At 37.5% G+C, this 21221-nt stretch overlaps 1 protein-coding gene across 4 annotated transcripts in view; it reads left to right on the top strand.

The window, feature by feature from the left end:
* The window catches only part of SNCA (synuclein alpha), a 99896-nt gene extending 81420 nt beyond the window's left edge, over positions 1 to 18476 (top strand). For all 4 annotated transcript variants that reach the window (XM_036339661.1, XM_036339634.1, XM_036339651.1 and 1 more), the window contains exons 5-6: positions 15374 to 15454; positions 17901 to 18476. In XM_036339661.1, the coding sequence (XP_036195554.1) occupies positions 15374 to 15454; positions 17901 to 17933 (114 nt within the window). In that variant the 3' untranslated portion in view covers positions 17934 to 18476. The remainder of the gene's footprint in view (positions 1 to 15373; positions 15455 to 17900) is intronic.
* The last annotated feature ends 2745 nt before the right edge of the window (positions 18477 to 21221 follow it).

The raw sequence follows: 21221 nt of genomic DNA, 5'->3' as shown, positions 1-21221 counted from the left end.
GATTTCAATATACTAACCCAGGCTTTTAGAAATCCCATAATGAGAATGAGAGGACTGAATGGGAAAAAAAAAATCAAGAAATTTGTGGGTAGAAATATAGAAATATAAAGTGGAAAAGTAAAACCTATTTAAAATAAGAAGTATTAACTCTTGGCAAAGAAAAAAATAGTATCAGACAAGGATATGTTCCATTTGTAAAAATGATCATTAATTAGTGGTCTTGCTGTAGGAAATACTGAAGAAAACGCTGAGCCATCATATTCATGAATATTAAAACTGCCATTAGCAAAACTTCCCATTTGCTTAATTTCATAATTGATAATACAAATAATCATTTTTTCCCATTGCAATAAAAAAAATAAGCTTAAGTCTTCAGATAAGTTTCTGGACTTTATAAATTTATTCAGTCAGAAACTGTATAAAACTGCATAAAAAAAATCTTTGTTTTTGTTAAAAGCCTGCTTGCCCTCATGATCTTTCTAAATTTTTAAAAATCTTACATCAGCTCTCTCTCTTACTTGAAAAATGGCAGTGTTTTCTGAAAAGGATAAACTCTATTTCCTTGGAGTCCCTCAAGATAGAGTATATAAGCCAACCTTAGTCCTTAGAGATTGAGCTCTAAATTGTCTTTTGTGATACAAGCAAGGACACTATTTTGTATTAATGGTCACAGTGTTAACTGTAGCCGAAGGCAACACTATATTTTCTAAACACCATATATTTTTTAAAAATGCCTGACATATAAATAAGATCATAAATAGACAAATGCATAGATGCTATATTTTCTATATTTTCAACTCCCTGTCCTTTTTTTCTGAGCTATTTCCCTATTTTGGCAGCCTTTTCTCTCGGTGCCTTGTGCCCCATGGTGGTGTGTGTTCACACTTACCACAACAGTTGTCTAACCTCCAGAAATAGCTTTGACATTTAAGAGAGGACCAGGGGAGAGAGCAGAGCTTAACACCCAAGGCTAAATAGCTAATAGTAAAATTGGGACATCAGTGAGAGAGAGATTTAGGGTGAATGGATATGCAGGTTTCTCTGTAAGTCATGTATGGAAATGATTTCTGTTCTGAGTATGATCAAAACTAGCTCACGTCAAACTTGTTTATTCGTTTATTAACTCATTCAGTACATGTTGTGCAAGGACATGAAGAAAATAAAACTAAAGGTCTAAGCTTTTGCATCTAGGCACTCCCCAAATACTTGTTTTACAACACCTGTGGGTATCTGGTGGGAATATGTATTTTGAAGGTATGCAGAGAAATGTAGGTAATCTAAGAAATTATAATAATTTATCAGTACATTGAAAGTGGCTTCAAGTTTCATAACTAGTGATACTCTATTATAGCATGCTGCCATTTTCCTGAATTAACATGCTTAAATTTTTCTTTTGATGGAAACATTTATTTAGTTGATCATTATGGTCTTCACACTTGCTGCAAAGATTCTGAATTCCTTTGACATGCCTAAGTCTCCTACCCCAGGGAGCAAGGGAAGGATGGGCAGGAACCACTTTCATCTGCTTACACAAATATTTCTTTTTCATTTCCTAAGAAGCGACAGTTATTTTGTACTTTACAATCATGCAATGTTAATGATGATACCTATGTTTTAAATGATTGGATCATCAAATCTGGGCAAGAATTGCTATGCTGTAATAACAGTCATAGAGAAACTCCAACCTATTATTTTCTGGGCATAACCCATGAGAACACCAACACGATTCTACCACCTGGCTTTGGGACATACAGTGGTTTTCAGATATTCCATATGCCTAGGAAAATTCAACAATCAGACATCATTCTCCAGGTTAAATTTGCTGAGCCTGCTAGGAAAATTAATTGTGTGCACTAGTTCTTCTGCTCTAGTGGACTTTCTAATAAAACCATTTTTGTGTTACCTACGTCTTGGTTTCCATAGAGATGAGATGCATGGGTACCCCCACACCAAATTATGGTTTGACATGTGAAAAGTAGTATAGGAAAGCCACAGCTCAGAAAAAAGAATGCCAGCAGTGGAAAAGTTAGGGCTAGAGAAGACTGAATAGTTCCCAGACTAAAATTGTAAGTACTTGGAAAGAAGAAAAAAGTCACTTTGACATAAAATTGACATGGATAAAGGAGACTGTGCATAATGCATTTTTAAATGAGATAAAAAATTAAAATTTGGCCGAAACCGGTTTGGCTCAGTGGATAGAGCGTCGGCCTGCAGACTGAAAGGTCCCAGGTTCGATTCCGGTCAAGGGCATGTACCTGGTTGCGGGCATATCCCCAGTAGGAGATGTGCAGGAGGCAGCTGATCAATGTTTCTCTCTCATCGATGTTTCTAACTCTCTATCTCTCTCCCTTCCTCTCTGTAAAAAATCAATAAAATATATTTAAAAAAAAATTTAAAATTTGGTCTTTGATATTAAAAACAATTTTATATAAGTCAATTTAATTATTTTGACTAAATATGTTTATTTTGCAAATAAACATATTTGCAAAATATGTTTCCTTCTATACAAATTTCCTTCTATACAAATTTTTACTGTTTTGCTTATCTTCATTTTAGGTTCCTCTGCTTTAAGAATTTGATTGAGCCAAAACCGGTTTGGCTCAGTGAATAGAGCGTCGGCCTGCAGACTGAAAGGTCCCAGGTTCGATTCCGGTCAAGGGCATGTACCTGGGTTGCGGGCACATCCCCAGTGGGGGATGTGCGGGAGGCGGCTGATCGATGTTTCTCTCTCATCGATGTTTCTGACTCTCTATCTCTCTCCCTTCCTCTCTGTCAAAAATCAATAAAATATATTAAAAAAAAAAAAAAGAATTTGATTGAATAGAAGGTAGTTTTCTACATAAATATGCTTTGGCGTTAGCTTTCAATGTAACACAGCTAGGCCACCTAAAATTCCTTGTTTATGAACTAGCCATGAGGCCTGGAGAGTCACCCAAGAGGAAATACTGACAGTAGAGCTCTCTGAGGCAGAGGTGGTGTTGTGTTTTTTTAATGGTTACCTATTGAACATTATTACATTGTTGCTGTAAAACAGTTCACAGTGAACTCACTCCATGTGAAAGAACCAAAACTTAGACTAAATCCTTTGTCTGCTAAAAAAAAAATCGATGGTACCCACATTTCACCTGGCACTCATTGCTTCTCAGTAATGGTTTTATTTCTATCTAATTGATATTTTATCTTATTTTTCAGTCTCCATTATAAAACCTTTCCACTTCCCTTAAGACCACAACCCTACTGGAGCGATTAAAAACTTATCTTTAGCATACACTGATATTATTTTGAACCCAGTTTGACTATTAATCACTTTTTTTATTTTTTTTACTTTAGGCAAAAATGCAATCACTGACATTCATGTTTCTTATCAATATAATGGGATGATTATCTACCTACAATATTATTCAATAAATAAATATTTCCTCCCCTGCCTTTCCCACTCTTAAAACCTTCCTCTTTATAATCGCGTTGCCTATGTCACTTAGAAATTAGCGACTGCTGCAGACTCCTTTCTGTTCCCTTGTCTCCAGATGTATGTACATGTTGACACTCCCCACCTCTCCTTAGGTAAACATCACCTGCCTTCTGGATTCCATCCCTTACCCCCTCATTTGAGACCTTCCTCGATTAGCCAGCCCTTCTCTGCCTTGTATCATGAAACTCTCCGTGTACTGATATCATTATCAAGTCTCTCCATTTCTTTAAAAAAAAAAAAGCAAAAAACAAAACAAAAACAAAACAAAAACAAAAAGCCTACCCCTCACAAATTGCCACCCTCAAAATTAATGCTCCCAACAACACCTTTCTCTACTCATAACTTCTCAAAATGTTGTCACCATCACAGCCTTCAATAGTCTTGCTTTTATTCGTTTGTCCCCTGAAATCTGACATTTCTTCCGTCTTTTTCGGACAAACATGAACATTTTTCTCAGCAAACGTGAACATTTATTAAACACATATGTATCCCCCATACATAAAATGCTTAGTACTAAAAGCCAACTGTGTGACTCCCTTCCTCATTTTCTTTTTTCAGTGTTTGAAACTGCCGGTAGTATACCAATCGCTAGTAAAAGGCCTCTTTCATCAAGCTTCTGAAAGATTATGGATTCCTAATTTCTTTTTATCTTCCATCGCTTACTTTGCTTTTGCTTTTCCCTCCTGTGCCTGCCTGTGTCCTCACTGAAAGGGTGTTTATGTGATGCCACATTGTTTTCCTTCATTTGCCTCATTTTGTCTTAGTTTTGCAAACTCTGATGACTTCCTCAAATATCTCTATGCAGTAAATATTCAAAACATATCTATAATTCTGAAGTCTCAGTTCTCATCTCATATTTTCAACATATATTTATGGGGTACCTCAGACAACATAAAAGTGACTTTGCCCCTAAAATCTACTTTGTCCTATTTTTCTCTATTGCTAATACGAATAGCCTCCATCTTCCTAGTCAAACTTAAAAGCCTAATTGTTTTTAACCCCTTGTCCTGTGTTATCTACCCATGTTTAAGCAGTGATGAGAGACCGGGGCTCTCACATTTCTGCACATTTTACAAGCAAGGCACTAACTACCTTTTGTTTGAAACTGTATTTCAAGGATTTTTGTATAGTGAACAGCCTTGGGAGACAGAAATAGTTTCTTCCTTTAAAGTAAAGGGCAGATGTGCTTATAGCCTTGGTTAGAGATAATGTTTCTGGAGCAAAGGAGAGATACGGTTGCAACCTATTACAAAAGATTCAGATTTCCTAAGCCCTGGATTCCTCTTCTATACAGCAACTCATGGGATGTCTAGGCCTCACCTGAACTTCCCTATGGGAATTGGGGCTTGGGGAATCAGCTCAAGAAAAATGAGGATACTCTGGTTACTGCTGTTATCTATAATAATAAAAGCGTAATATGCTAATTAAACCGGATGCCCTTCTGGATGAAGCCGGGGCTGCGAGGGAAGCCTGGGTCCCGGGTGCCAAAGGGAAGCTGGTGCCGGCAGCTGGGGGAAGGAAGGCCTACTCTTGCACAAATTTTGTGCATCAGGCCTCTAGTAAGTAATAGAGTCATTTGTCTCTGCCCCAAGACTCTTGTGTCATTGGCCTACATCCATGAAACTGGCAGGCTAACTTTCTAGTTTGCAAGAAGTAGAAAATCTCTGACTTATCACAGTTCTTAAACAACAGTTGCTATATTCTGTCCATTCATCTTCTACAGTATCTTACAACATGAATCCCTTTGTTCCATTTACACTCCCATTCCTCTGGTTACCTCATCACCTCTGTCTGGAATTGATTGCCTGCACGACCCATTCATCTCTGATTTCTTTCCTCCCAAACTGTCTGCACATCATTGCCAGAACATTCTTCCTACAACAAAATGTGTACCATATAACTTTCTCATGTGATAACACAGAACAACTCTTAAATGTTCAAACCTCACTTGGAAGGGTGATTCTCTATCTCTACACCCTAGTGACTAGCCAGATAAAATCACTTCTGGCCTGTGTTTTTGTCCATAATGTGTCCTCTCCCTGAAGTTCCCAGTCCCCATGAAAACATTCCAACCCAGTTCTAATGATATTTCCTCAAACCAGAAGTCATCCAACCCCATTCTGAACACTTTACTTTTCCTTCCTTATGCCCTGAATCACATTTACTCCCTTGTGTTATACCAGCTTTCATGTATCTCTTATTTAATAAGTATCTATATTTAAAGTTGCTTGAGGTGAAGGGACCATGCCTTGTACAACACTGTATACTCTACAATTGCTGGTATAATAGATTATACATAATAAGTATACTGCTAGAGTTATACTGCTATTTAGTTTCTTTTTTTAATTGAATAGGTTGAATTAGCAATAAGATTGCATATTTGGAAACTACATAACACAAAATATATGGAACCTCTATCTGAGAATGAAGAGAAATAACATTTTCTGTTTCATAGTATTTTACTATAATTTGGAGGTGCTGATTAATATATGATATCAGAAAAATAATCATTCTTAGGTCAGTTCTTAGTATAAAACAATTTTAAATTTATTATCACCTCCCAAAATTTTATAGCCCCTTAAACACAAATGTATTACACATTTTTGGTAGCAAGCCAAGGTGACACCAGTTATTGTGATATATTGTCATATATATACTAATGTGACACTGTTTATATTTATTTCTACAATCTTAGTTCTCTATATTTTCCTCAATGGTGTGTTTCCTATGTAAAAACTATAACTGATTGATATAGCAACCTAGAGTTTCATGAGCTCAGTACTGACCCATTGTTCAGTTTGACCCCAAGAGAATACAAAAGAGAAGTCATGGATTTTAATATATATCTTGTTTTGCTTCAATTTTAAGAATTTAGTTACTTCAAGGGTAGGATGTGCTTCTTTACCAGCATGAGAAATACCAAGGAAAGTACATTCAGCCTCAAGTACTGTGCTGTGGTCTAAATATAACAGCACTTCTGCTTATAAGTCTTCAATTTAAAACAGACAGTGTCTTTGTAGCATTTGCACTGATAGCTCCGCAGCATTTGCCTCTTATCTATGTCACTAGGATGTACTCAGTATTTAGCAAGGTCCGTCTGTCTTTTAGTACTGAAAGCTCTCAGCTGGATTTCTAGCCAGCCGAGAGAAAGGGAACAAAGAGGAGGACCTAAGTACCAGCTTGAAAAAAGCAAGCTACTAAGGTTCACTGGAGAGTCAGACGCAGCTAGCCAATGAAATAAGGTAAATGCTTCTATTCTTAAAATGTCTTTGGTTCCAGGCTTTTTCAAGGAAAGCTTTATAAAAATAAAATTAGCAATACGAGGAAAATATAACAATGGGGTCTATACATGATATACAGTTATTGGGATACTTAGATAACGAAAGTAAAATGCTAAGACAACCTAGCACTTAGTGCATGCTCAGTACATACTTGGTTTTATTATAACGGTATGCTGGTCATTATATGCTTTTTTTTATATATATCATCTCATCTATACTAATAAAAGGATAATATTCTAGTTAGGGTGGATGTCTTCCAGACAACCTTCTGGATGGCCTTCTGGACAAAGCCGCAGCGGCTGCAAGGGCCCAGGCTCAGGCCAGCAGTGGAAGCAGCAGTGGGGTAATGGGAGCGGCACCTTCCCCTGATCCACCAGGTCACCTCCGCAGAGGGAGGCCAGACTGCGGCTTAGGCCAGGGGCCAAGGCAGAGGCGGTTAGGGGTGATCAGGCAGGCAGGTGAGCACTTAGGAGCCAGCGGTCCCGGATTGTGAGAGGGATGTCCGACTGCCGATTTAATTGGGCCTAAACTGGCAGTCGGACATCCCCCAAGGGGTCCCAGGTTGGAGAGGTTGCAGGCCAGGCTGAGAGACCACCCCCCTGTGCACGAATTTCATGCACCAGGCCTCTAGTTTAATATAAGGAAGGTTTATTATTACTGTTTTCCAATTCAGATATCTAAATTGCTCAAAATATCACAGAAACCATCTTCTACTAGGTCAGTTGGCCACCAAATCCCATGCTCTTAAAAGCGTATTTCCTCCTGGACTTTCAAACAACAAATCCTATATAATAAAAGGGTAATATGCAAATTGACCCTAACAGCAGAACAACTGGGAATCACTGGTCATTATGACACATACTGACCACCAGGGGGCAGATGCTCAATTCAGGAGCTGCCCCCTGGTGGTCAGTGTGCTCCCACAGGGGGAGCTCTGCTCAGCCACAAGCCAGGCTGACGGCTGCCAGCACAGAAGTGGTGGTGGGAGCCTCTCCCGCCTCTTCAGCAGCGCTAAGGATGTCCAACTGCAACTTAAGCCTGCTCCCCGCTGGCAAGTGGACATCCCCCGAGGGCTCCCGAGCTGCCAGAAGGATGTCTGACTGCCAGTTTAGGCCTGATCCTCCGGGGAGCGGGCCTAAGCCAGCAGGTGGACATCCCTCGAGGGGTCCCAGACTGCGAGAAAGCACAGGCTGGGCTGAGGGACCCCCTCAAGTGTACACATTTTTGTGCACCAGGCCTCTAGTAGTTCTATAAATTTGGGTAGGGATTATGATCAAAATATTTAGAGTGATTGCATAACCACAGTTTTAGTTCCTCACCAGTGACAGAATTAGGAATGATCCTCAATATATAGTTTTCCAACACACGCACACACACACACTCACATGCACACATCCCAGCTTCTTTTGCAGCCATAGAGGCAGTTACACATCTTACAGACAGGATAGTCTGAGTGTTCTTAGTTTTCGTGCCTCTGATACATAAGTCAGGAGTTCCCACTCAAAACCAAGGGGAGATACACATGAGTCAAGGGAGAAAGAATGGTTGAAAAAACTAAATAGAGTGCTCCATTTTGATTTACTGAAAGTTTAATGATGTAATCCAGAAATAATGTATGATTTAAAAGTAATTGAATGAACATTCGGTGCTTGATTAAATAAACAAAAATTAGACAAAGCAAAGGGTATTCATTTGTTGAGATGAGGATATAATCTTTTATCTCCCTTCTGTGGAATAAGACAAGGTAAATAAACAAACATCATGACTAAGGATAACATCATGCCATGGACTTAATGGACCAGTATGTTTTATTGTAGCAATACAAATGAACTTGGTGCAGGGGCTTGGGAGAGAAGAGCATTTCCAGTGTGACGATAAGGTCTGTGACTCAGGCAAAAACTTTATTGGTTCATCAAAAGGAATGAAGAAACCCAAGCAATATATTTCAAACCATTCTAAAAATTGTAGTTTCGTGCCACATATTTAATGGGGGGAAGTGAACAATTTATTTCTGACAATTTCATCATCTCTATCCTGTTTGAACACAGTCTAATGAAAAGGTCTAAACCAGAAAAATGCTATGCATTGAATTCATAATAAGCTATTTTCCCTGTGACAAAAAGTTAATCAGTTTAACGTTTGCAGATTTAATAGCCATGAGATAAAAAAAATATATTCTGGTTTTGCACTTATAAATATATTACTCATGTATGTGTGTGCATATATGTATGTACGTATATGTATATATCATTTAGCCTCTTATTTTTTCTGATAGAAATGACAAATTACTACATGGTAGAGATAGCTAGATATTTAATCATAAAATGTTTTACCTTGTGTTTTGAGGTTAATTTTTTAAAACTTAATTTTACCTTGTGTAAGTAGCTCAACTTACTGTTTTTAGTAAGATTTTTTTTTTTCAGAAGCTTGACTAATAATAATTGCACAATAGCTAAAAGTGCTGGCTCTTTGCCAGGCTGGTTACCTCTGTTCATTCTTTGATACAATAGAGATAAGTAACTTCTTCAGATAGGGATTTTTTTAAATAAACATTTATTGTTGAAATTATTACATATGTCCCCTTTTCCCCCCATTGCCCTCTCCCACCCACCTCCCCTCACCCCAAAGACTTCAGCACCCTCTTGTGTCTATGGGTTATGCATATGTACATATGAGCTCATTGGCTGAACTCTTTTCCCCCTCCACCCTCCCCTGCCTTCCTTCTGAGGTTTGACAGTATGTTTGACGTTTCTATATCTCTGGGTCTATTTTTGTTCATCAGTTTATGTTGTTTATTAGTTTATGTTGTTCATATGAATGAGATCATGTGATACTTATCTTTCTCTGGCTGGCTTATTTCGCTTAGCATAATGCTCTCTAGGTCCATCCATGCTATTGCAAATGGTAAGAGTTCTCTCTCTTTTTTTAAGGTCAGTAATGTATGTGAAACTCTTGGGCTAGTACCCAGTACAGAGTAAGCACTAAACAAACCTTAGCTATTATTGTTATTTCATGTCAGAATACGATGAAAAATTAAACATCTTAATATTTCATTTGAATGACCTTTCAAGGATACACCCAGCCCATTATCTTTCTTGATAATCTTGTAAATAGATTCACTTTTATCTCAGATCTGTTGAGACCTGGATAGAGATTTCCCCGGGAACTTTTTCTAAGTAATCCAAAGAAAGTAATAACCACAACTTTGTGACAAAGCTTATAGATGAACGAATTTACAGGGTAGAATAATTGCAACAACTATTGAAATTGACTACAGTGGTCTGAGGGGCATCATTCATTTCTTGCCTCCTGTCTGTCATGGATGCTAAGCAAAGATATTCCAACTTGAAGGACTGAGATCCAGATCTTGAGAGCCCTTCTTCACACTGGATTGGCATCTCTTCCCAGTACTAAGAAGACTCCTGCAGCCTCCGGTTACCACGTGCCTCTCACGGCACTAGGCTCCTGCTCTGGCTTTCTCATGGCCCTTCCTAGTCTTTACTCTGAGATGAGGAAGACATCATTATCTTGCTCTTTAAGATTTTTCACTTGGGTTTTATAGCCACTGATCTTGAATCTATTGTCTTCACTCTCTGCTCCACAGCCCTATGAGTCCTATTCACCCTTTGAGTACTTTGTTTTGCCTGAAGTATTTTCCTCCAGTTAGATATTAAGACCAATTTCCCAACTATTTTTGAAAGCAAATGCCTGGACCCTGACTCACTACTAGTAAGACCTTGACAGCAGATTTCCTCCTTCCAGCAGCCTTTTAGCATTCCCTGCATTCCCCACTGATTCTAGTTTTAAGACTTGCCTCCATATATCAACTCATTTGCAAAAATGAAATGACTGTCTGCTTCCATACTCTACAAGAGTAGATCTTTCTCAGGTTGATCCACTTTCACTTTGATGTCTTAGTCAATCACTATCCAAGGGGCTGATATCCAAGAAGACAAGGGGCTGGGGGCTGGGGTGGGATGGAAGAGGTCAATGGGAGAGAGAGGGGGGACTTATGTAAAACTTTCAACAATAAAGATTTTTTTAAAAATCCTATCTTTACAAACTTAAAATAATAAGCATATATAATAGTGAACAGATATAGTATTTTTATTGATGGCGGAGGGGCATTAATCTTTAGACGTGAAACTAAAAATAGTTTATTTCCAGAATTCCCATTGTGAATTAGCATTTGCAACTAGGTCTGCATCCAAGTAAGGGGGGAATAGCTGGCAATGTTCCTATGCTGTGAACTCTCATTAGGTGAGTCATCTAATTGCATGGCACTGTCACAAATGTTGCAGCCACTGAGCTGCTAGTTTTGTTTATAATGAAAATGTCTTCTAAAAAAAAAAATGATTTCACACTGACTCCTGACTTATAGGCCAATTATTTTGTAATTTATGGTTGAATGTATTTAAAACTGGGTTCATATATAATACTGATAAAATAGCATACAAAAATAACCCCCAAATAGAATAAATCTATTAGTTTTGCTCTCTCCTCCATTCTCAAACTTTACAAAAACAGTCAAACAAACCAGTGTTCATTTTATCTTTCTTTCTGCCCCCTTCTTCTCTCTCTTTCCTTCTATCTCTCTCTTTTTTACTTTTTGTTGTTGTTAATCCTCACCCCAGGCTATTTTTTCCATTGATATTTTTAGAGAACAAGGAGGGAAGGAGGGGAGGAGAGATAGAGAAAAACATTGATGTGAGAGAGACACATCATGGGTTGCCTCCTGCACACACCCCAACTGGGGCTGTGGGTCAAACCTGGAACCCAGGTGCTGCAACCCAGGTACATGCCCTTGACCAGGAATCAGACCCAACACCCTTTGGTATGTGGGCCAGTGCTCTAACCACTGAGCAGGAGTTCTCTTTCTCTCTCTCTCTCTCTCTCTCTCTCTCTCTCTCTCTCTCTCTCTCTCTCTCTCTCTCTCTCTCCTTCCCTCCCTCCCTCCGTCCCTCCCTCCATCAATTATCAAGACCAAAGAAATAGAGATAAAAGACAAGTAACTAATATGGTAATAGATTATCCTAAGCAGAGCATGAATAGCTATGTAAGACTGGTTTCTCTAAAAGCACTGAATTAAAATAGATTTGCATTTTTACTGAGAATGTTTCCTTGTATGTATGAACTGTGTATAGTCACTATATGACTTAATGGTGCTCAATTTGACTCTTCTCAAGTGATTCAGATTGTTGATGACATAGTCATTTGTAAACTTGCTGAGACATAATCTGAACAGATATATTATACAGCTAATGAGGGGAGTAGGTCGATTTAACAATCAGAAAGCCTAGCAGATGACCAGGAACTATATCTTTATTCAGCCTTGTTGCTAGGTTTTGCTTATTGGGGCATATGCAATTTATGATGAAAATCATATGCTATAGTTAACATTTCATTTTAATTAGGAGAGTCAAGATAGTCTTAGGAATAGCCCCAGAGATAATCAGTAGTCTAGTGTAGAGTGTGTGTTTTCCCTCATGAGCATGTCTTTTTTTTTTTTAAATATATTTTATTGATTTTTTTACAGAGAGGAAGGGAGAGGGAAAGAGAGTTAGAAACATCGATGAGAGAGAAGCATCGATCAGCTGCCTCCTGCACACCCCCTACTGGGGATGTGCCTGCAACATGCCCTTGACTGGAATCGAACCCGGGACCCTTCAGTCCACAGGCCGATGCTCTATCCACTGAGCCAAACCAGTCATGGCATGAGCATGTATTATACAAGGGAGTAGTAAATGTTGGTAGAAAATTATGAATAGGACTTCTAAAACACAACAAGGCACTACATTGCCAAAACTTGAAATGTTTTATCTTGTTGAAAGTTAATAGAATCCTAAATATTGCTAAATTTAAATAGCAGTGCAAAAACATTCAAAGTACCATAATTATAGACTTGTCTCTATGACTGTACCACTATTATCACTCTTTAATTCCTACTGATGCCTTGCCCTTCTACTTACATCTATCTCACTACACAAGTAGATGTTCCAATTCTTTGCCCCTTGTCTACATAATTGCCTCCAAAGAAACAGATTAGTCCAATGTCCTTCAATGGACTCCAACCACAAGGCCCCTGTACACTAATGCTGGTTCTGCCATATTTGATGCATTCCTAAAGGAATAGAGCAGTGAATGGACCAATTCCATTCATCACTTTAATTCTGCCCTAGATCTAAACCATAACTGTATTTCACTCAATAATAAAAATTAAACTGTAATTAAACCATACATAACTGGGAAAAGAGATGGGGGTTTATGGAATGCCTCCTTAGCATTATTATTATTCTTTGGGTATTGGTTATATCAGAATGTGCCAATTTCCATGGTTTCTCATGTCATAGCATTTAATTACTAGAATGCATTGGAAAACTCCTTAAATCTTTTAACAGTAAATGTGATTGTTACATTAGCATTTTTATCTATAATAACATTAATACTTAAAGTATGGTGGTATTTCTAAACTACCTATATTGTTTTGGTTTTAAAGATTTAATACTTGTGCCAGGTTTTCTAAAATTTTTATTTTCTTTATAAAATTACTTAGCTGTTTTAAGAAAAATTGAAATTAATCTGATTTTGAATCAGATGCCCTTTGACCCCACCCAACTCCCCAAATTTGAATATATCTTAAGCTTACTTTTAAACAAGATTCTCATACCCACCTACTTCACTTTTTAGTTTTTCAATAAAATAAATGGTACTGTTCTTAGTGTAATACCCATCATATAATCTCAATTTTAAAAGGGGTTTTGCACATTTTTTAAAAATCTGTGTTATTTTCACTTGAATAGGAGTTCTGTGCTTGATTTCATGTCAAAAATGCTGGATTCCTTAAGATGAGTGATCAGTGGTGCCTTTTTTCCCCTCTTAAGTTAGAGTTCTTTGAGTAGTTTCTTAATTTATTTTAGTGTTACTTCCTCTCTCCTCCATCCCCATTGTGTGAACTGTTGAGTTATTAGGGGTTGATTATCATTGTCCCACAATGCAGCAAAATAATGGTTCCACACAAAATATCTCTCAGTGAGAAAGCAGTGGGGAAGAGTGCTTCTACTGCTGTGACTGTTTAAGGCATAGATGCCCTGTAGTGAGTGAAGCCCTGTTGTTATTAATATCACCATGGAATGTGTCTTAGAAAACCCTGACCAGTTGCCAGCAGTCTTTTACAGACTTCAAAATGGGAGACTTTTAAAAATTTGTTTCTGACCTATTCATACTGACAGCAAGTACACTGCTATATTCTGTACCAAATGACGCCACAGAGTTTACAAACATATGGTAATACTGGGTAGTGATTTCCAAGGAACATATCACACATTCACTGGACCCTAGGATACATCTTTAACAAGGCCCACAAATAATTGTAGGTTTTGGATAAAAAGGTGGTTTGGGGAAGCAATTTTATCTCCATTGTGAGTTACATTAAATATATAATAAAAGTCATGCAATTGAATAAAAGCAATTTTGTTACACAAAGTACTAATCTAGCACTTTTTGGTTTTTAATAACAAAGGTGGACAGAGGAAGGTGACCTTTAAACTTCTCTGCCCAGCTAATGTAGGGATTAGCTTTAGTTTGACCTTATCTGATGGTCAGTGACAGCCATTATCTTCTTCTTCTTCCTGTCACTTCCACCAGGAAGACATGAGGAGATATTATTTACATCAGGCATATTTCAAACATACGCTACATTGGTTGAGAGGCTGCTTGAACTCTTTGAGTAAGTCCATTTAGGCTCACCTTGCTTCTCTGCTTTGTAATTTGCAATGAACTTTATCTTTTCATAACTACTTTTGCTGGAATAAATGCAAAGTAAAAAAATAAATAAATAATGGTGTTTAATGAAGAACACTGATAAAACCATGACCATTTCAGGTTTTTTATAGTATCCTATTTCTAAGGGAGAGACCTGGAAAATTGTCTACTTATTTGATTTTTTCCCTCCAAATATATTTAGTTTAAATTGTGAAATTTCAGAAAAATATTATTTGCCATAATTTAAAAATAAATTACAAAAATATATGCTTTTATATAGTGGTTATAACTTAAAACTTATTTTTTAAAAATACTCTTTTCTTTCAATTGATTTTACCTTTGCATCTGAATTCTACACAATTGTGTCCACAATGTATCTGAATTCTACACAATTGTGTTCACAATGTATATAATACTTGATATACTGTCAAACATTTTATCATAAGTACATTTTTATTTTGTTATATAATTCTCATGTCACATTAATATATGTCTTCATAGTTATCTATTGAGTAGTTGAATAATAATTTTCTTAGCTCTTCTTCATCCATTGAACATTTAGATTAACAATGTTTTACTGTTGTCACTGATTCTGTGAAAAATATTTTTGGGCTATTTCCTGGACAGTGAATTACTTAGGCAAGAAAGCTGTTTATGTTTAGGGTAAGTAATACATGTTGCCACAATGTGTTTCCAACAGCGTTGTATAGATGAAGATGCCAGCAGTAATATTAAGTAGTGCCATTTTTGTGACATCCCTGCCAGTATTGTATATAGGATGTTTTCAAAATGTTTGTGACTTTAAAAACCAGAGAATGTACCTCATTTTATTCTTTTTGTGCTTCCATTTAAATATTAGAGTGAAGAAGGAGCTCCACAGGAAGGAATTCTGGAAGATGTGCCTGGGGAGCCTGACGAGACTTATGAAATGCCTTCTGAGGTAAAAGTTTATATACATAAAACTCCAAAAGTATCACTTAGGAGTTTTAGTTAGGTCTTTATGATAAGCACTATCAAAATCTGTCACTCTCAGATTTCCCTTACATTTCTCCTTGGTGAGAACAACTTACTCTCTAGTCTAGATGAACAAGTCAGCCAAATCCAGGATATGTTTTATGAGGACAACTTGCAAGCTAAAAATGGTTTTCACATTTGTGAAGGGTAGTTAAAAAATAAAAGTAGCAGCAGCAACGGAAGCCATATGTGGCTCACACACTAAAATATCTACTAGCTGGCCCTTTACAGGAAAAGTTTGCCAACTTGCATTAGAGAATTATTTTATTAGAAACCTTACATTCTAAAATAAAAATTCAAAATGGAAAGCTAGAGAAATCAACTAAAGGCCAAAAGAAAGCAATTATTGTTTGTCATACAGTCCCAGTGGGGTGTTGGCTTAGTAAAAGAGTTTACCAAAAAGTAATACAGTAGAAAGATGATGAATGATTTGCAACAACTGGTATAATTTAGTATAGCATATTAAATAGCATAACTTAGTAATTTTATTTTAATTTGAAAATAAAAGTTTCTTTCATAGAAAGTGCATCACAAGGGAAATTTTAAAAATACTTGTAGATGAATGAAACTGCTCAAAAGAACACAGAAAATCTGAAAAGATGTATAACAAGGTAAAGAGGCTGAATTATTGTTAAAAACCTGCCCACAAAGAAAATCCCGGGACCAGATGCCTTCACTGGTGAATTCTGCTGAACATTTAAAGAATAATTACAGCAGCACCAATTAATTACAATCAATACTAATTAAATCCTCTTCCATTTTATGTTCCAACTAATTCTATGAGGACAGTGTTACACTGATTCCGAAACCAGGTGTCATGGAAAAAGAAAATGTGTTATTGTTTTACTAAACATTGAGTTCAAGGGAATTGTAGTTAGATTATACATTATTCTTCACGGCATCATTAGAAGGCATATTGATAGTAATCCCATTTATAGAAATTGAGATTCAATTGCTTCTTTCCCTAATTAGATTTCACCAATATTGTGGGGACTTTTATGCATGGCACAATGCTGAACACTACAGAAAATACAAATAAGAGTAATTGAAAGCACCAGGATCCAGAAGTATGCACTCTGGTTTTAGGTTTGCTAAAAACAAATACAAATTCATTCCTTCATTTACTTGTCATGATTATTTTAACAAACATTATTGACTGTCTTCTATGCACCAGGTATCACAGGAGCAAAATGTCTAATAGTTTAATGGGTCTGTTTAGATCAATGGGGAGAGGTTTTATAGAGGCGATGATGTTGATCTGGGTGGGAGATATGATAGGCCAAAATGAAGAAAGGACATTCTAACACAAGGGGATATCAGAAGTGAAGGCATGCATATCTGAGAATGCATGAAGATGTGTCAGAGGAACAGTGAGTAATTAAACATGAGTCAAGCTTAGGGAGCAGAGAGAATAGTGACAGATAACAGCTTCAGCAATGGGTCAAAGACAAATTGTAGAGTACTAGAACAACCTTTTGATTTACATTTGTGCTTTATTCAGAAAGCAGCTTGAGATATTAAAGGTATGTTTGTTTGATTTTGAGCAGAATCCTGATATCAAATTGTTCTTTAGAAGGACTAATCTGATCACTTTAGTTAAGGCCATTAATATTTTTATTGTGGATGTATCCATATACTGTATGGCTGGGCTGGGTTGGGGGAACAGGAGTAATAATTGAAGCCAAAGCCCTGACCGGTTTGGCTCAGTGGATAGAGCGTCAGTCTGTGCAGACTGAAGGATCCCAGGTTCGATTCTGGTCAAGGACATGTACCTTGGTTGTGGGCACATCCCCGGTGGGGAGTGTGCAGGAGGCAGCTGAATCGATGTATCTCTTTCATCGATGTTTCTAACTCTCTGTCCCTCTCCCTCTCCCTCTCTCTCTGTAAAAAATCAATAAAATATTAAAAAATAATAATTGAAGCCATAAATGAAGATGAAATTTCAAATGGGAGAGTAAAAGGAAAGAAAACATAACTTGCTTTTAAACATCTTTGTCTCCTTCTAAGAATTAGAGCATCTTAGCACTGAAAAAAGCATTATAGGCCACTTGATTTGATTTTTACAGTTTGGGAAACTGAGAGCCAGATAGAGCAACCAATTTGTCCTGCAGGATGAGATTATATGATCATTCAGTGGCATATGTACAAGTAGAGCTCAGCTACCCTGACCACCAGCATGATTCACTTTTATATTTGACATGAAGACAAAACTACCAACAATATTGTGTGTAGCAGAATAGTTCCAGAACTGTTACGAGTATGACCTTTATTCAAAGTGGCAAGCCATATCCTATCTTATTCACCCTAAATCCTTGATTACTGATCACTTATACTAACTCTGCATGTTGTTTTTCTGATTCTCCTAATATTAGGGAGGTTATCAAGACTACGAGCCTGAAGCCTAAGAAATCTCTTTGCTCCCAGTTTCTCAAGATCTGCTGACAGATGTTCCACCCTGTACAAGTGCTCAGTTCCAACATGCCCAGTCATTTTCCCAAAGTTTTTACAGCGTATTTTGGATTCTTCCATCAGCAGTGATTGAAGTATCTGTACCTGCCCCCCACTCAGCATTTCGGTGCTTCGGTGAATATATGGTAGCAGGTCCCTGTGTGCTGTGTGGATATTGTGGCTTCAAATAAAAAATGTTAAAACAAATTAAAAACACCTAAGTGACTACCACTTATTCCTAAATCTTCACTATTTTTGTTGTTGTTGCTCTTGTTGAGGAGTTGTGACTTACTATCATATATTTTAAGATTTTTAGGTGTCTTTTAATGATTCTAAGAATAATGATGTATTGTGAAACTTGCTAATATATGTAATACTTAAAAATATGTGAGCATGAAACTATGCACCTATACATATTAACTATGAAATTTTACTGTTTTGTGGTGTGTTTTGTGTTTGTATATAAATGGTGAAAATTAAAATAAAATGTTATCTCATTACAAAAATCTTATTTTTTTATCCCATCTCACTCTAATAAAGTCATGCTTAGAAACTGGCACAGTTATCTTAAATACATAGTCGTTGAGAGCTGTTTGAAAGAGGAGAAATTTTCGAGGAGTTAAACAGATGAGATGGAGCACTAACCCTTTACTCTGGAAATTACCCCAACCATCACTGCCCAAAGTCTGTTCTGATGTGCGCTGGTGCCTTCAGAGGCTAGTCTGAAAAAGTGGTTCCAAGAAAGGATGAGTGTAACATCGGACTTTTACTGCACCACCTTTAGATATTCGTAAGACACATGAAAGGTTCTGAGGGAAGCACCCTAATTTTGTTTAGCCCAGAATTTTCTTTCTTAAAAAAAAAAAATAAAGATTTCTAGGAACTCCCTTAAGAAATGTTCATTCTCCAGATTTATAAAAATCTCATAGACCGCTTTCAATTCTACTAAATTTATTAATTCCAGAATACTTCTTTAGGAAAAGGTTTTCTATGCAGGAATGATCCATTAACTCCTCATGCGTACTGATAGTAAGCTTGACAGTGGAAACCATGTATAAATTAACTTATTTGGTTGTTCATTTTAATTTTTCAGGAGAAAAATGTCATGTTCACTTTTTTTTATTTTTTAAACATATTTTATGATTTTTTACAGAGAGGAAGGGAGAGGGATAGAGAGTTAGAAACATCGATGAGAGAGAAACATCGATCAGCTGCCTCCTGCACCAACCCCCCCCCCCACCACTGGGGATGTGCCCGCAACCAAGGTACATGCCCTTGACTGGAATCGAACCTGGGACCCTTCAGTCTGCAGGCCGATGCTCCATTCACTGAGCCAAACCGGTTAGGGCATCATACTCACTTTTAAAGGTAGTTAGATCAATGCAATAGAATAGAGCCCAGAGATAAATCCTTGCTTATATGTTCAATTAATCTATGACAAAGGAGGCAAATATATGCAGCTGGGCAAAGTCAGTTCTTCAATGAGTGGTATTGGCATAACTAGACAGGTACATGCAAAAAAAAAAATAAAACTGGACCACTTTCTTATACCATATACAAAAATAAACTCAAAAGGGATTAAAAACTTAAATGTCAAACCAGAAACCATAAAACTCATAGAAGAAAACAGAGGCAGGAAATTGACATTGCTCTTAGCAATGTCTTCTTGGGTATATATCCTTGAACAAGAGAAACAGAAGAAAAAAAAAACAAACAAATGGGACTACCTCAAACTAAAAAGATTTTGCACAGCAAAGAAAACCATCAACAAAACAAAAAGACAACCGACTGATTGAGAGAAGATATTTTCAAATGATACATCTGATAAAAGTTAATATGCAAAATATATAAAGATCTCATACAACTTAATATCAAAAACAAGCACTCCAATTACAAAATGGGCAGAGGACCTGAATAGACTTTTCTCCCAAGAGGACATACAGATAGCTAACAGATATATGAAAAGATGCTCAACATCACTGATTATCAGAAAAATGCAAATCAAAACTGCAATGAGGTATTACCTCATACCAGTCAGAATGAATAAATCAACAAACAACAAGGCTGGTGAGAATGTGGAGAAATGGGAACTCTCGTAAATATTGGTGAGATTGTAAATTAGTTCATCCACTATGGAAAACAGTATGAAGATTGCTCAAAAAATTAATAATAGATATGTGATTACCCAGTAATCACACTTTTGGGTATTTATCTGAAGAAAACAAAACCACTAACTCAAAAATATATATGCATTCCGCCGAAACCGGTTTGGCTCAGTGGATAGAGCGTCGGCCTGCGGACTGAGGGGTCCCAGGTTCGATTCCGGTGAAGGGCATGTACCTGGGTTGCGGGCATATCCCCAGTGGGGGATGTGCAGGAGGCAGCTGATCGATGTTTCTCTCTCATCGATGGTTCTAACTCTCTATCTCTCTCCCTTCCTCTCTGTAAAAAATCAATAAAATATATTTAAAAAAATATATATATATATATGCATTCCATGTTCACTGCAGAATTACTAGTAATAGCCAAGATATGGAAGCAACCTAAGTGTCCATGGATAGGCAAATGGATAAAGATGTGGTATATAAAAACAATGAAATATTATTCAGACATGAAAAAGAATGAAAATTGTCATTTGTGACAACATAGCATAATACCTTCTAGGTCAGAGATGGGAAATGTCTGGCCCTGCCCAAACCTTAGGGGTGAGTTATTAAAAGTTTGGCCAAATAGAGCAGGCTAATCTTTAAGTTGATAATTTTTTGTATGGCCCTCCCCTCCACCCTGCTCAAGGTTCATCTAAGTGAAAAAAAGTCAGATGGAGAAATATAAATAACACTAGAGGCCCAGTACACAAAAATTTGTGCACTCGGGAGGGTCCCTCAGCCTGGCCTGTACCCTCTCGCAGTCTGGGACCCCTCAGGGAATGACCGCCTGCTGGCTTAGGCCCGCACCCCGGGGGATTAGGCCTAAGCTGGCAGTCAGACATCCCTCTGGTAGCCCAGGAACCCTCGGGGGATGTCCACTTGCCAGCGGGGAGCAGGCCTAGCTGCAGTCGGACATCCTTAGTACTGCTGAGGAGGCAGGAGAGGCTCCCAGCACCACCACTGTACTGGCAGCCATCAGCCTGGCTTGTGGCTGAGCAGAGCTCCCCCTGTGGGAGCACACTGACCACCAGGGGGCAGCTCCTGAATTGAGCATCTGCCCCCTGGTGGTCAGTGTGTGTCATAGTGACCAGTAATTCC

Source organism: Myotis myotis, unplaced genomic scaffold (assembly GCF_014108235.1).
Source record: "Myotis myotis isolate mMyoMyo1 unplaced genomic scaffold, mMyoMyo1.p scaffold_m19_p_1, whole genome shotgun sequence".
In the NCBI taxonomy this organism is placed as follows: Eukaryota; Metazoa; Chordata; class Mammalia; order Chiroptera; family Vespertilionidae; genus Myotis; species Myotis myotis.
Note: the sequence above shows the minus strand (reverse complement) of the source record. Positions and strands in the feature narration are given on the sequence as shown.